Genomic DNA, 15,484 nt, shown 5'->3' with positions numbered 1-15,484 from the left:
GAGATTAAATACTTATAGGAAAAGTAAACTACTCTCTGGCTTATGGCCTGCAGGGAAATAATGTAAATGCTTGTTTGACAGTGAAAGCCTCCAGAACATGTTTTAAGAGGGACACCCAGTGGCTTCACTTTGGTACTACAAACTGTATAAATGTATCAATCATTCCACCCTGGACAAAGAACAACCTGCAAAATTGCCATGACATTCATGCACATGGTGAGTCTATGTACCACAATGGTATCCATAACTTTTGTGTGAATTTGTTTCCTGTTGTTCAGATTATGTAATAACACACTGATGAACTAAAGGCTCATAAAACATGATGTAGCTTACCGGCATGAGAGGCTCCAGTTTGGGATTCTGTTAATCTTTAACCGCCTATACAAAGAGAAAATTCAGTAAGGTTATCAGCAGCCTGCAAAATTACCATAAAGTTAAATAACAACTCTCTAAATTACTTTCAACAGAAACTGAGCTCTATAACCTAGACCACCATACCAGTAAAGCACAGGTATGTGATTGTTGTAGGACACAGAATGGACTATGCTTCAGTATAGAGAAACTCAAAAACTTGCACAAATTAAATTGATATATGATGTGGTTTGAAACCTTTTCTTCTATTATAAGATCAAATGAAGGAATCTATGGGGCAATTAATCACTGAAAGATTATTAAACTACTGTCTCCTGTTGTGTATCTGCCACTAACATGCCTTAACGTTGCACCTTCTATGGACTTCCAGTAAATCAGCCAGATAAAAGACTACTGATAAGAGTCAGCTGCAGACAGAAAGACTGTTGATAAGTAAGCACATAAATAAGGGATAGGCATGTTTTACAATTAAACAAAAATAGTTTGTCTGATCACAACCACTTCCTGGAAATACTTCACCGCAATGCATAACAGTGCTCTATGCTTGGAAAACTGCAAGGGAAAAGTTGTGATTACAAAATCCTGGGAACTGTGTTATCATATGTTGTCATAAGAGCATCCAGTCAGTTTTGGGAATAAAGGTTTTAATGAAAATAAATTAAAGAAAATGGTGCAATCCAAGTGAAATGTTAGAGGTGCTCGGTTTTAAACTGGAACATTTGTAATATATTCTTTAAAAAGTGAGTGGAAAGTAAACAGTACAGTTAATATTGATTGTTAGTTAAGTAGTTTCCTTGGAAACGAATCCCACCACAGGACTAAAGACATAATGGAAAATAAATGAGAACAATGTTATTACTCTACTACTACTACTATTGCTAATCATAATAATAATATTATTATTATAATACAAGTAGTTTCGTGATTACTTTTCCAAGACATCTGTATTAGAATACATAAAGAGACAGCCACATATTATCACAAATCAAGAAAAACACGAGTGGTTGAATGACCTAAATATAACCAAAAACAATCACTATGATTACGTCATTTTTAAAAACGTCGTGTTTTGTACTGCTTCCTCTAAATGCAGCCGCTGAAAGGAAGCAAAATGTCTTCCTGTAAAAATCGGCCAAAGCACCCGGTGGATATATTGTTTTACAGCAGAACCGAGAGCGAGGGTGAAACTGTAAACACGCGTTGAGTCTGACGTCTACTTTGGACACGAATGCAAGCAGGAAGACAGGTGGTGTTTTCCCAGCTTCCCGCCCACTCTGCGAAGGAGTTAGGAGGTGGGTTTTTGAGCAGGCAGCCGGACTTTGGAGTATATAACTTTTTAAAAAGAACCGTGAGTGGTGGTAGCCAGACTTGTACAGATCCTTGCAGAGATTTAAGATATTTGCGGTGTGTGAAGGTGAGTCTACATTTTGGCCTACTGCTAATGGTACTAATGCGCTACTTCTTGTTTTGCGGTCTTTCTTCTTCCTCCAACTTGTTAATGGTATATAATCCGCCTCTACAATTTTACCGCTTGTAGTTTAAAGTAAAACGTTTAACGAACACTTAATAGCAACCTGGTTTCAGAAAGTCCCAGATTCGTATTTGTTTTTCTGTTTAGCTTTCGGTTGTGCTGTTGTTCAGATAAGGGAAGTTAAATATCTCCATACGGGTTATATGGAGCTACCTACTATTATTTATTCCAATTTAACAACAGACTAAAAAAAATATTTGCCATCTTAGTTGAAATTAATGATTATTGTGCCGACTACTTTCTTGCTACATTTATTAATTTGAGGGTCTAAAATTGTTACAAATGTTTACATTTTTCTCAGTTTTGTTTTGTTTGTTACAATTGAGAAGATGATACCATCCATTGTCAGGTCATTTGGATTGAAATCGTATCCTTCAAAAGTGTTAAGGATGTGTTGTATATGTGGTGTTGTGTTTCACCTTTCAGAGTCCAACATGGAAACAGAGAAAGAAAAACAAAGGCCTCCACACAGCCAGTTGATTTCCGTGCCTCCCAAGGATACAGTCCGTCTCCTGGAGGTATACGTAAAACGTAGCCTCAGCCTAAATGATGGCACTCATGGGCTTAAAGTGGCTGGGAGGAAAGAAAAATGGGTGACAGTGCCAAAAAGACAAAGACATCATTCCAGCGACCCTTCCCTTCACTTGGCCCCTTCACTTGAGAATGTGGATGGCAAAGAAATTGATATGTTCTCTCCGGTCGAACATGTAGCAAACCAAACCGAGAAATGTCCCGAAGAACCAGAGAAACCGACAAAAAAATCAAAGAAGATCAAGAAAACCTCATTTTGGAAAAATATAATTGGCTTTTTCACCCGGAAGGACAATGAGGATAAAGACGATGAGCAGGACAGTCCACCAGACAAGTCCAAGTCCTCTGAGACAGTAACTAACTGCTTGCCCATTACACCAGTCACTTTACCAAAGAAGTCAACAAGAAAAAAGTCCCTAAGAAGAAGATTCTCAAAAAGGCAGCCATCTCTGACAAAATCAAACAAACTTGCTGACATCACTGGAGTTGAAGGTATGTCTGTGGGAGAACTGACCTTAGTTAATAATCAATGTTATTTTTTACATTTTTATAGTAAGCCAAATCACTGGAATACAAAAAAATACACATTTAAAAATAACCAAATCTTCATTTTGCAGCTGTTGTCAGTGTAACACCAACATACTCTTATTATGAGAAGGTGTCAGAGGAACTGGAAAAAATTGTCCATGAGGTCAAAGAAAAAGAAGAGGTTGCACCACTTTCAGATGGTAAGAAACTGTTTAGTTCTCTAAATTTAAGTCATGTACATGTCAGTCTAAAAATACTTCAGTATTGGCAACAAATTTGATGAAAGAAAAGTAGAACAACTCCTAAACCAAATGGAAGGTTTGTGCTAAAAATGTAACTATACCATACACTTAAATAATAATAATTAAATTTTTTTTTTTAAATAATGATAATAATGGATTGGATTTATATAGCGCTTTTCAAGGCACCCAAAGCGCTTTACAATGCCATTATTCATTCACTCTCACATTCACACACTGGTGGAGGCAGCTACGGTTGTAGCCACAGCTGCCCTTGGGCAGACTGACAGAAGCGAGGCTGCCATATCGCGCCATCGGCCCCTCTGGCCAACACCAGTAGGCGGTAGGGTAAAGTGTCTTGCCCAAGGACACAACGACCAGGACAGAGAGCCCGGGGATCGAACCGGCAACTTTCCGGTTACAGATATGCTTCCCAACCCCCTGAGCCACGGTCGCCCGCATTAAACCCACATTGTTACATGTAGCAGACTGTGGTGTGAACAATGTTGTGAACTGCTCAGAGCATTAATTACACTTCTTCTTTCTGTTTGGTCTCAGAGGAAGTAATTAACAGGATCATTGCTCTGATGAAGGAACAGGGTGATGCCATAGATGTCAAGGTTGGTATTAACTGTCAGTCTTGGAAAATTACAAATCGTTAGCTTCATAGCATAAGTGCCTAAGTCATTTTTTGGTCAAATTGAGATTTTTGCCTAACTTTACTCCCCTACCACTGCTGCATCATCCTGTCCGTCTGCCTATGTCATCACAAAAAAATGACTTAGGCACTTATGCTATGAAGCTAACGAAATATTGAAATACTTTATGTGAAATAGTCGGCCTGTATATAATGCATTGAATTTAAATTGTTTTTAATTACACAGATAAAATGTGTTTTAACAGAAAACAAAAGCTAACTAATAAATCTCAAATTATTATAAAGATAACCATTACCAACTCCAGTGAAAAAGTACAAACTGCTTCACAAATTCATGTTCAAGTTCCTGTGTTTGTCTGCAATACTTAATGGGTTTTTGTGAATTTGTCATGGGCATTTACTCCTGCATGTTTTCTGTTTTTACAATAAGAATAGTAGTAAACGAGGCCTACATGAGAACAGGAAGAGGTGTAAAGTTAAATATGCAAAGTTCTACTTAGCAGCATGTCAGCGTGTTTTGAAACTACAGTTAGTTTTTTGTTTTTTCATACAACAGGTTCACACATTAAATAAGTATGGCTGCATTTGGCAATACTAACTATTTAGAAATGTGATCAGGCATAAATACTAAAGATTTCATGACGACAGCTTCATAAGTCTGAGGATTTGCTGCTTTTCTATGTATTATTGGATCATAAATTGTTTTTGGTATATTTCAAAAACATTTGCACATGTAAATATGGCCTTTAGAGATATTATCCACATTTGAGCTATGAGCATTTTTAATTTTCTGACATTTTATAGACCAAACAATCAGTACAAAGAGAAAATAAATGGGTTGCTAATCAATAATGTAAATGATCATTAGTTGGACCCATCATGAATCAGACTAAAAGCTTTCTGTTCTCTCAGCTACAGCTAATGATTATTTAGGCTTCCTGATAAGATAGCCTTGCACTCTATTAAATTGTAATTAGCTTTTTATCCCATTTTGTATAACTGTTCAGTAGCTGTTGACTTCATGTTTATTTTAGTAAATCAAAAGCAGATTGTATTAACAGACCTCCTCTTCTCCTTATGTCTTACAGATGAAAGATAACCCCACCCTGAGCTCCTTCTTTCAGCAGATGACATACTCTTCCTTCCAAAAGCTTGCTGATGCATATGTTGAGAAAGAAGGTTCATCGACCCAAAAACCTCCAACTGTCTTACCAACAGCACCTGAGCTGGTGAAACTGGCTTTCACACTCGACTTCACGGCCAGGATAGCCGGACTCTCCAAACAGAATGTAGGCCACATTACTGGTCTGGGAAACCGTTATCTACAGGACCGATTTGAATACAGACAGGTAAGGATCAGATGAAATGGAGAGGGATAAAGCAAAGAGAGTAAACATTAGAAAGAAACAGCTTTCATGTGTTGTTCTCATAATAATGAAACGATGTTATCAGTTAATTATTGATTAAAATGGGAATTCAAATGTTCCCTTGCTTCAATATTTGAATGTATATCCCTAAAAAAGATGCTAAATATAGCGTACGATGTTGTTTATTTTTAAAAATGACATTGAAAAAGTTTGTTTTATTTAAACTCTTATGTTCTCTTACAGGCATGCACAGATCATCCATGGTCTGACAGTGATGACTGAGAAGCAGCCAAACATAGCTGCACATTAAATTTTGACAACCCCTCTTAGCACTGTAGATGTGGTTAAGGATGCATTGCACACCTGAGTTCCTTTTTACAAAGGGGCTAGCTAAGAAATGCTTTAAGCCTGCAAAGAGACACATGCTGTAATCTATGTTATGTTTTCTTAATATTGTTTTTGAGTGCGTGTTAAACTATAAAATCGCAACAGAACGACTGCTGAGAAAACTGTTTGGATGTTGTTTGAGTGCATGAGTGTTGTCTTTCACATTAAGGTTCAACTGAGATATAAGTAAACTACTAACAAACACAGCTGGCTTCACAAAACGAAAAAACTGTGACACTTTGCTAGGTTGAATTGTGTATATGAATTTGTAAAAATGTGAAAGATCAGTGCAATTTTTTATGTATAAGCTAAACAACTTGGTGCAAGGTTCTTGAATATTTTGGTATTCTAAAATGTGACTGATGTTTGTTTTTCATGAATGCTGGCATTCATATTAAATACTAAAAAGATGTTTATATTTTTTTCCATTGAGAATTGATGTATATCTAAAGGCTGGCTTAATTTAAGATCAACTTGACAATAAAAACAGCAAAAATTAAGACTTGCATCTCCCTTAATTTGTTGGAAAAATAATTATTGTGAAGAGTATTAAAAAAAATTCATTATCCTTCCACCACCTGAGAAACAGAAAAATGAAGCTAATAGAACAAATCAAACATCAGCCTTAGGCTATTACATACCTGCTCAAACCTGTTTAGGAGAGGCTAGAGATCTCTGTTTATACCTGTTAGGAAGCAGGCTTCAAGAAATAAAGCCATCAGCTTCTGACATACATGGGCCACACCTCTTAACCTTTGAATTCAGGTGTTTTCAATCCCATTGCCACAGCTATATAAAATCAGGCTCCTAGCCATGTGGTAGACCTTTCCAAACTTCTGTGGAAATAAGAGCTCACCGAATTCCAGCATAGTACTGTAACGGGAGTTGCTCGTGTAGGTATGTGCTAGTGGCTCGCTACTTTTGTCCATACAATGTATGCAGCTGCAGGTTGACAAAAACTTAGAAACTCTGTTCTAACAGATGAATGCAAGCTGAAGCAATAAAAAGACCTTGGGTCAGCCACACCTTTGTGTTTTACAACTAACATATAACAGCATATTTTAAAAGCTGTACAACCCTGACAATAAAACAGACTTGTTAAAACTACTGCAATTATAAATAAAGTATGTTTTCATCAGCTTTGCAATAAATAAAAAAAGCTTTACATTGACAATTCAAAGTGTATAAAGAATCTGTATACATTTGATAGACTTTAATATATTTGGAATAAGCAAATATTAAATGGAAATCAACAGTCAATATAATTATTATGAAGTACTATGACTGTCTCAGTACCCCTACTAAAAATAATGAACACGTGTGATTTTGTGCTGTGCTCTACAAAAAAACGAGAAAAAGACAAATGGAACTGCATGATGAACACAACACAGTTATGAGTGTTGTGTATGACATGAACCACTGAGATCTGATTTAGTGAAACTTGAAGCAAAGTAAGCGTTAATTCTTTGAGTAGTTAGTCATTTCAAAGGCAGCGTTAAGAGATTAAGTTGCTTACTTCGTTGACCTTAATTCGGGTATCTTATCGTTAGCTTCATAGCATAAGTGCCTAAGTCATTTTTTTGTGTTTTCGGAAAACAAGAAAAAACTAATTTTCTAAATATCACATGCATATTTTTGAATATCACATGCAATTTGACCAAAAAATGACTTAGGCACTTATGCTATGAAGCTAACGTTATGTAAGGCAAAAGCAGTTTGTGGAAGATGGCAGGTAGTGGAAAAATCCAGGTCACAGCTGAGTGACTATTTATGCTGTCATGCAATTTAAAAAATCAATTGCAAAAGATATATTGTGATGTGACTAATGACTCACTTCTAATTTATGCCCTTGCAGGGTTTTTGCTTATGACAGGGAAACCACACAGGTAATCAATGACAGGTCACTAAGGTGTCCATCCATGCCAGCTGCATTACTATTCAACTTGTTGGGCAATCAAACGTCTTTACCATGAGAAATAATTATTGAGAGCACTGAACATTATGCTAGCTGTTGTTTGAAGCACATTACCAATCTACTGATTGACTTCTTCCCCCCTTCCCGTTGATCCTGTTCTCGTGAGTCTTGCAGTAATTTTAAAAATTAAGAATTATTGTGTCTGTATGGCTGCATTGATAATTATACAATTTATACTATCAACACTTTCCATCCCATCCATCCATCCATTCGCTTATCCTTTTCAGGGTCAACACTTTATTGGTATTTTTTTCCATGTTCCAAAAGACCCATTTTACAAATTTCTATACTGTTTTTTTTTCTCCTTGTGACTGAATTGTTGTTACAGGTCATTTATGTGTTTCCTAAACCTTAAACACACCAGTTTCAATCTTGTTTTTTTATTATTTTGGTCTGGTCTGGTTCATGGACTGTCCCTCACTGCTCATACCATTATGTGGTTTCAATTATCTTACCAACAATACGACAGACAGACCACACGGAAGGTCTGGTTTGCCTAATGATGACTGGCTTCTTAGTCTTGTCTATTTTTAACATGAGACAAAAGCTTTAGCGTCAAGCCCCAGACACTTAAACTGTAATATCTTTGTGAATGATTACTTTTGCCCAGTCACAATTAGGTAAGGGTTATTTAAAATAAATATCAATTAAAGGACAGTATGAAAAGGTGATTTTGTGTAAACCTTTTACATTTTTATTGCTTTTTAAACACAGAGAAGGCAGATTAATCAAAGAGACCAAAACCCATATCTTCGTCGGACTCTTCCGATTCTTCTTTCTTCTCTTCCTTTTTCTCTTCCACTGCAAACAACAAGATGTTGTTTAATGAAAAGATAAGTACAGAGAGTAGTTACCAGCGCTGAGATCCCACACAGCTAAACTTTTTCAGCGTTAGTACAAATTTATCATCCAAACTTGCAGAAGCTTTAATTTTCTTCTTTAATGACAGATATATAAATATATACGTACCAGCAGCAGGCGCAGCCCCAGCACCTCCACCAGCGGCAGCTGCAGCAGGTGCCGCCACGGCACCGCCTGCTGGTACAGAGGCTAACTTAGAGAGGCCTGTGGAAGAAAAAAGTGATACACAACTGTTAGCCAGCTCCAGTGTATATCATCTTGACCTCTGCAGTTATTTTCAAAGAAGGGCCTTTACCTGAGTTCACAACTTCATTGATGTCTTTACCATTGAGCTCACTAATGACCTGCAGAGAAGAGACAACTCAGCCACGGCACATTTTCAGAGGAAAAGGCTCAATGTTTTAGCAACAAACCTTATTTAAGCGTTCATCATCGGCCTCAATTCCCACGCTGTCCAAGATTGACTTGATTTCCTTGGCAGAAGGATTGGCGTTTCCACCGAGAACAGCCAGGAGGTAAGCGGCCACGTAACGCATTCTGTAGTGATAACGAAACAGAAGTGAAGAATCTGTGTGCCAAGTTACGAATGTAAATTGGAAAATTTCATTTCGAAAAGCATCTCAATATTCCGGTTTGTGTTACAGTAAATCTTGATGGCCTGATGATTTTTTACATTAAGTAATTAAAAGGGGGAAATCATGAGATTAGAGAACTTGAGTATAATGAGCATTGATGCTGCTAATTATATTACTAGAAGATAAACAGGTAACAATTTCAGAAAGTGTAAGTTTAGCTGTATTTCTTTTCTCTCAAAATAGGCCTGTAGTGGGTGACCACGCATGCAAACATGAATAGTCCATATATAGTTAAAGCAAGTCTTTTCTACATGTCTCAACAGAAATGTCGTTTTTTTGCTGCCCGTATGATCGGCAAACGTGTATTTCGTGCAGTACTAGCTGGTTAAAAATATGATAAATCATAGTCTTGGCAATATTCCTTTGAGTGGAAGGCCAAAATACGTTAGATTAGCACCTTTCTTTTTTAAAGCAGGAAAAGGTGATTTCTAAATTGTATTTTTATCGAGTAGTCTGACACTCAGAAATACTCCAGGTTTGCCACTAGGGGGCCTGCACGCACCCTCGGTGAATTTATTTAAGGACAACGATGAGTACTTTCATAAAGCAAAAAACTGAAGTGTATAACTACTAGTAGTTCTATAAGAATATTTTGATTCTTTAGTGTTTTTAAGATTATACTTTGAGTCTTTAAATATGTTCGGAGAACCCAGGTTTAGCAGTTCAGCTGTAGTGTAGCTGATGTTTTACAAATAAAAATACTAAACATTACACACGGACAAAAATCACCATACTAAATATGCAGGTCGCTGTTCGACTTTGTATTCAGTGCCAAGAACACATGGTGTAACAGCCTCTATGCTGGTGTGAACCATGTAAGCTGGATACATCAGTTGGGACCGACAGAGGCAGCATGGCGCCCAGTGTTTGTCTGTAGCAGTCCTCCATTATTGACAGTAATTTAGGCAACAACGACACATTTGTAGCCGAATAAAATCAACCATCAAACACGGGTCACCTTAAAAAATCATAAGGAGATAGAAACTAACATCTATAATGTGACGGATAGTTGGACTTACTTTTAAGTCTAAATAGACACGAAACGTCGGTCACGCTAGAAAATCCGGAAGAGGAAGAGAGGCGGTACCGGAGGTTGTATGAGATGGAGTGCGTCGATTTCATTGGTCTGCTTGATGACAGATGTATACGTCAGAATCATTGTTGGACTTGGATTGTGGGTAATGTGGTACAGAATGAAGTCGAGCGTCTCACTGACCAAATAAATCGGTAACAATTATTATAATTTCAATATTAAATACACGCTGGTCTAAACTGCAGTTTCGGATCTAAAGACCACTGTACATTTATTCTGGAAGTGCCCAACTGAGAATAATTTCTTTTTATTGTTGAAAATATTGGTGAAATCCACTGTGCAAACAACTTAGGTGGCTTATCTCCAGGAAAACAGCACACAGAAAATCGTTTTTGTGCACTGGGTCGTTGCTATTATAACTTTACTCTTATAATTTGCCAAATTTTACACCTATAAATGTAACTTTACAAGTAAGAAACCATGTTATTATTGATTTTTGGTGAAGAAGTCGAACAATTAAGTTACATTTGTATTCGCTCCATTATAAGTTTTTTTTTTTTTTAATATATATAACATGATTTAGTGGAAAATTTTTGTAGCAGAATGACACCTTTCATAAAAATACACTAAAAACATTCTATTGTTGTTATTATTATTCACTTTCCATGTACAGATTGGATAGTAAATTAACTGGCTTGTAACAATTAAGTCATATATCTACATTTAATATTTATAAGTAAATATAAATCAATTCTAAATATATATAAATAAAAATGTAACATGATATCTAATAAAATGCATCTAAATGTTAAGGAGTAAAGGAAATTGAGAATTAAACAGGAATTGGCACAAATTAGTCCTTTAAATCAGCTTTACAGCACTCTTCAAAGCATTTGCACTGCATGTTTCAATGTTCCAACTTTAAAATATATTAACATATTAATTAGCCCGTAACAGAAACTAACATAGTTATAGCAGTTGTCATTCATAAATCATAGCTGAAATTAATAATTTTTTTAATTACATAGTTGGTTTGGGGGAAAAACCACATGGTACAAATCATTGAAGTGCATGACAGTGAGACAGCTCATTCAATATGTTTACTTCCATCAAAAATGATCAGAAATAGTGCTCAGGTACTGGTAATATTACAAAAATTCCTTACTAAGATGCAGACAAATTCTCTAGTGATCTTTTGTGTTTTAAACATTGCAGAAAATACACACAAAAAAAGACAAAATCAAGTAATCCTTTCATTGCAGCCTATAGTTCAGCCACCTGCTCCTGTCTGTCCTGCGTGAAGAGCCAATCGAACAAAAAGACCACCAAATCTGAAACAAACTCCACAATCGCATTCACGTTTGTCAAGTACCAGATTTTATAGCCACATTCTCCAATAAAAATGACCAAAAAAGTGACCAAAAGCCCAAGGAAGATGCGGTCCATGTAATAGTTTGCTTTATCTCTGAAGGTCCACTGCTCCCACGGTTTTGCAAACTGAGCTTCACGGTATTTGCTTAAGTGTAGCAAAGCATTATGTTCGTCCATCTCTTCTTCTGGAGCCTCTAGATCTTGTTCTTCCCCTTGTTCCTCTCCTTCTCTATGAGTGTCAGCCATCTTATAGTTGGTTGGGCATGCAAAATTCTGTTGCTGCTTGAAAATGTTAAAAAAGCAAACGTAAGAAATGATTTTGCAAACTGATGTAGTGATAGTGTTTTGTAGAAGCCTTAAATGTTTCTCCAAATATACATATAAATAGTCTTACCTTGCGAAGATTTCAGTTTCTGTGTGATGAAGTCACGATAGACACTTCCTACTTACACCATGCTTTTACCTCTCTACTGTAGATATTGTTAGGCCAGTGCTCACAGGGCTGTGTGGTGCAAAGGCAGTAAATGCCAGGTTGGTTATGCGGTACCTGCTTCTCTAAGATGAGTGCTGGGGATTAGACCACACTCAGCAGTTTCAAATCCCTCAGCGAGGATGAAGGTTAGAGATGGTAATATATAGTACATATTGACATGTTGAGCGATAATTAAATACCTTTTTGAACCCCATTGTTTTAACACAAAGCCTGGTGTTCTGAGCATATCAAATGGAAAATCATTTAATATTCTAAAAGGATTATACCGCTTTTATGTATTAAGTACTGAGTGGATGTAGTCCTGAGGTCAAACTGATGACGATGCAGAACCGATGCGGCTTTAGCAGAAGCTTTAGCCTTGGAGTTGGAATAAATCACTTGAACATAATGCTCTGTTGTTAATTTCTTTAAATGCGCCAGAGCCTTTTCACCATTCTGCCACAGCTTGTGAAATATGGCCTCAACTATGTGAATTTACTGAGGAAGTCCCTGCATCCTATGATAAAGACTTATGGCTGAAAGGCTTTGATATTGGCAGAGTTTTTGTCTCATTTGGTGTAGTGCCTGAATTGATTAATTTGCATTCAAGGCAGAGCCTTTTCATCTCAGCATATATTGAACTGTTTATGTGAAACCCAGAGAACAAACTGCACTCTGTATTGATATTATGCCAGTAAATCTCTTCACTCTTCTGACTGTGTTCATGTGACTCATCAAGCATCTAGTATGTGGTTTTCCAAATTCAATCTTTGCAATGAATCTAATCTCATTTATAAGTCAGTCGACCACTTTGGCACATATTGCAATATTTCGCCCACTATGGAATGCCACTGGCTTTCACACAAACATGGATAATGTCCTTGAAATATAATAACTTTGGCGATGTCTAAGACATACCTGCAACATCTCACTGAGTAGAATGTATTTTGTTAAAATGGGAAATACATCTCTTCTTTCCACTTTGAAGCATTCTGAGCATGAAATATTGAATGCATCATTTATGATGTTTATCTACAGCACATTACAATGATTAAAAAATTCAATATGAATCAGTAAGGAAAGAACTTAATAACAAAAACAAAACAAATCAAATGCCAGACTGATGAAGATATAATTTTCTTTCAGTTTTTCTCACTGCAACCTTGGTTTATTCTAATGAAACTCACAGAAATGTAAATGGTTAAGATATGGGTGTTTCCCAAGACTCAGTGAAGTGCTGTGTTATTCCAGCTAATGGGTTTATTTTCCTTATCAGTTCCATATATCATGTAATCCCATTAGTATTGTTGATACACCATCACTGGAAACCAAGAACAGAAATATCGCAGTCCTTTCTTTACACTTAAATTCACTCTCTAATTTAGGACTACTGTGCTTGTAGGGTATGCGGTCGCTTCTAAGGGTTTACATAACATGCAGCGGCGAATGATTTGGATGAGTGTGGCACGGAAATGCTTCATCTTGAATGCATAAACCAGCGGGTTAAGAGCCGAGTTTACATGGGACATGAAAATCCCTACCTTTGAGGCTATCGGATTGATACAATTTGGGCAAAATAAAGTCACGCAGTTCATGATATGTATTGGGAGCCAGCACAAAGCAAAGAGAAACACCACCAAGGCCAACGATTTGGCTAGTTTCAGCTCCTTCCGGAAGTACTTGTCTCCATCACAGGTGGCCTCAGCACGGCGGTTAAGTTGCTTCCGTATGACCCTAAAGATCTCCACATACAGAGTGATCATTATCAGCAGTGGTGGTGCCACACAGACAAAGAAATTAAAGTACACCATATAGTCCATCCTTATAACAGCGGTGAACTGGCAGCATATTTCACTGGCGTTGCTGCGGTTTGCGGTATCCCGGTTATTCCAGCCAATCATCGGAACCAATCCAGTGAGGAAGGAAAGAATCCAACAGAGACAAATTGCCACGAACGCTCGCCCATTAGTCACTATGATGCTGTACCTGCGCAGTATGATGAAAAAGAAAAGACAGGTTTCCGATTCACCTAAATGCGCATATGAGTACTATAGTTATAGTGTTTCATTGGTCCAATGTCAGCCTTTGAGATTTTTCAAAGTTTTCACAACTGACACTTGACATCAGGATCCAACTGATATATAAAAATGTTGTGTGGTAGACCGCCAGCTGTCATAAAAATGCTACCTCTGTCAGTTGTTTACATAGACAGGAACATTTTAATTTGCTTAAAAGGTTTTTATTTGCATTAAACCTTGCAAAGATATATGGTGCTGTATATCAGTCATGAAGATGGAGAACCTAATTCACTCGATTGAGCACATATTAGGCTCTCTGACTCTAAAGACAATTAAAAAGAGATTAACACCATATGTTCTGCTAGTTCAAGTTCAAAAGACACATGCTATATAATGTGATATCAATTAAAATGTTTGTGAAATAAATTTATGCTTATAAGTAGGATGAATATTGTACAGAACCTAGATCAGTGGATGACTAATTTGCATGATAAATTTTGGACAGGAAAGCTGCAATGGACTGGATCAGGCAGTCTTTATCGGTCAAGGAGGATGCTGACATCAGTTTCCTATGGTGTTCTGCTATGAATATTGAGTTCTTCTTAATGTAAACAGATCATGATTTACTACATTGATACTGTAATTCTCAACTTTCACTACTTTATTCCAATTAATTTATTTTTACCTTTTCAGATAAAACAAATAACAATAAAAAACAAACACACAAACAACTGCTTTTAAAGCAGTTCCTCACCTGGTAGGAATTTTGACTCGCAGATATCTGTCGATGGCTATTGCCAGTAGGGAAAAGATGGAGCTCTGGGTGATCATCAGAATCAGGCAAGACAGGAAGAGGCATGTGTAGAACTGAGTGTAATATCCCACACTGATAACGATAGCTAGAGGGATGACCAAAAGTCCCACAGCGATGTCAGCCATGGCCAGAGACACAATGAAGCAGAAGGTTGCGTTGCGGAGAGCCCGGTTTTCATACACCACCAGCACCACCAGTACATTCCCCACCACAGAGGCCAGAGCAATAGTGGTCTCAATGGAGATGTACACCATATCCATGTGCTCGTGAGGTTGGACAGGACAGGAAGTCATTATTACACTTCACAGATCCCACTTATCTTAAAGAAATACATTTAGTTCAGACTTTCCATTTATCATTATTTATGTTCCTTACCTGACTGGAGGAATTTCCTATTTGTGCCATTTTCACAGTGAGTGGAGCTTATGCTCATGGTGGCATGGTGAAGAACTGAACCTCAGAATGTCATTCAAGCTCTGGACAGGACTGGATACCCTGCATCACCACTCTTCTACGTCCTCTACTCTCTCGCTCTCACCAACTCACTCTCTCACAAGTCATAAAATCAAGGGGAGGGACTTTGATTCCTGCAGCATCCTGCAGCAAGAGTTTCACTTGCATTAAGTGTGTGTGTGTGTGTGTGTGTGTGTGTGTGTGTGTGTGTGTGTGTGTGTGTGTGTGTGTGTGTGTGT

The 15,484-nt window shown here is 37.2% G+C and overlaps 3 protein-coding genes and 1 long non-coding RNA gene across 6 annotated transcripts; 1 reads left to right on the top strand and 3 right to left on the bottom strand.

Moving 5' to 3' along the window:
- Positions 1-1,452: 1,452 nt before the first annotated feature.
- LOC102205604 (uncharacterized) lies at positions 1,453-5,522 on the top strand. 2 transcript variants are annotated; one of them, XM_005729792.1, is made up of 6 exons: positions 1,453-1,786; positions 2,330-2,926; positions 3,052-3,162; positions 3,760-3,821; positions 4,948-5,208; positions 5,470-5,522. In XM_005729792.1, the coding sequence occupies exons 2-6, from the start codon at positions 2,338-2,340 to the stop codon at positions 5,506-5,508; spliced, it is 1,062 nt and encodes a 353-aa protein (XP_005729849.1). In that variant the 5' UTR covers positions 1,453-1,786; positions 2,330-2,337; the 3' UTR covers positions 5,509-5,522. The 2 variants fall into 2 exon arrangements, with proteins under 2 accessions (XP_005729849.1, XP_005729848.1); XM_005729791.1 differs by having other exon boundaries at positions 1,453-2,926.
- A 2,734-nt stretch (positions 5,523-8,256) lies between these two features.
- Positions 8,257-10,187, bottom strand: rplp2 (ribosomal protein, large P2). Its single transcript, XM_005729790.1, has 5 exons — positions 10,104-10,187; positions 8,863-8,986; positions 8,745-8,793; positions 8,558-8,653; positions 8,257-8,389 (listed from the first exon to the last, which is right to left on the bottom strand). Exons 2-5 carry the CDS (start codon positions 8,983-8,985, stop codon positions 8,313-8,315), a joined length of 345 nt encoding a protein of 114 aa, XP_005729847.1. The 5' UTR covers position 8,986; positions 10,104-10,187; the 3' UTR covers positions 8,257-8,312.
- A 773-nt stretch (positions 10,188-10,960) lies between these two features.
- On the bottom strand, positions 10,961-12,058 carry LOC106456166 (uncharacterized). Of its 2 annotated transcripts, none has more exons than XR_001290333.1 (2): positions 11,883-12,058; positions 10,961-11,770 (listed from the first exon to the last, which is right to left on the bottom strand). It is a non-coding gene; the product is annotated as an uncharacterized LOC106456166 (long non-coding RNA). The 2 variants fall into 2 exon arrangements; XR_001290334.1 differs by having other exon boundaries at positions 10,961-11,767.
- A 1,278-nt stretch (positions 12,059-13,336) lies between these two features.
- Positions 13,337-15,085, bottom strand: LOC102200186 (adenosine receptor A1-like). Its single transcript, XM_005729858.1, has 2 exons — positions 14,733-15,085; positions 13,337-13,946 (listed from the first exon to the last, which is right to left on the bottom strand). The coding sequence occupies exons 1-2, from the start codon at positions 15,083-15,085 to the stop codon at positions 13,337-13,339; spliced, it is 963 nt and encodes a 320-aa protein (XP_005729915.1).
- Between the last annotated feature and the right edge of the window lie 399 nt (positions 15,086-15,484).

Source organism: Pundamilia nyererei, unplaced genomic scaffold (assembly GCF_000239375.1).
Source record: "Pundamilia nyererei isolate P.nyererei 1_Seehausen unplaced genomic scaffold, PunNye1.0 scaffold00034, whole genome shotgun sequence".
Classification (NCBI taxonomy): Eukaryota; Metazoa; Chordata; class Actinopteri; order Cichliformes; family Cichlidae; genus Pundamilia; species Pundamilia nyererei.
This window is presented reverse-complemented; position numbering and strand designations above follow the sequence as displayed.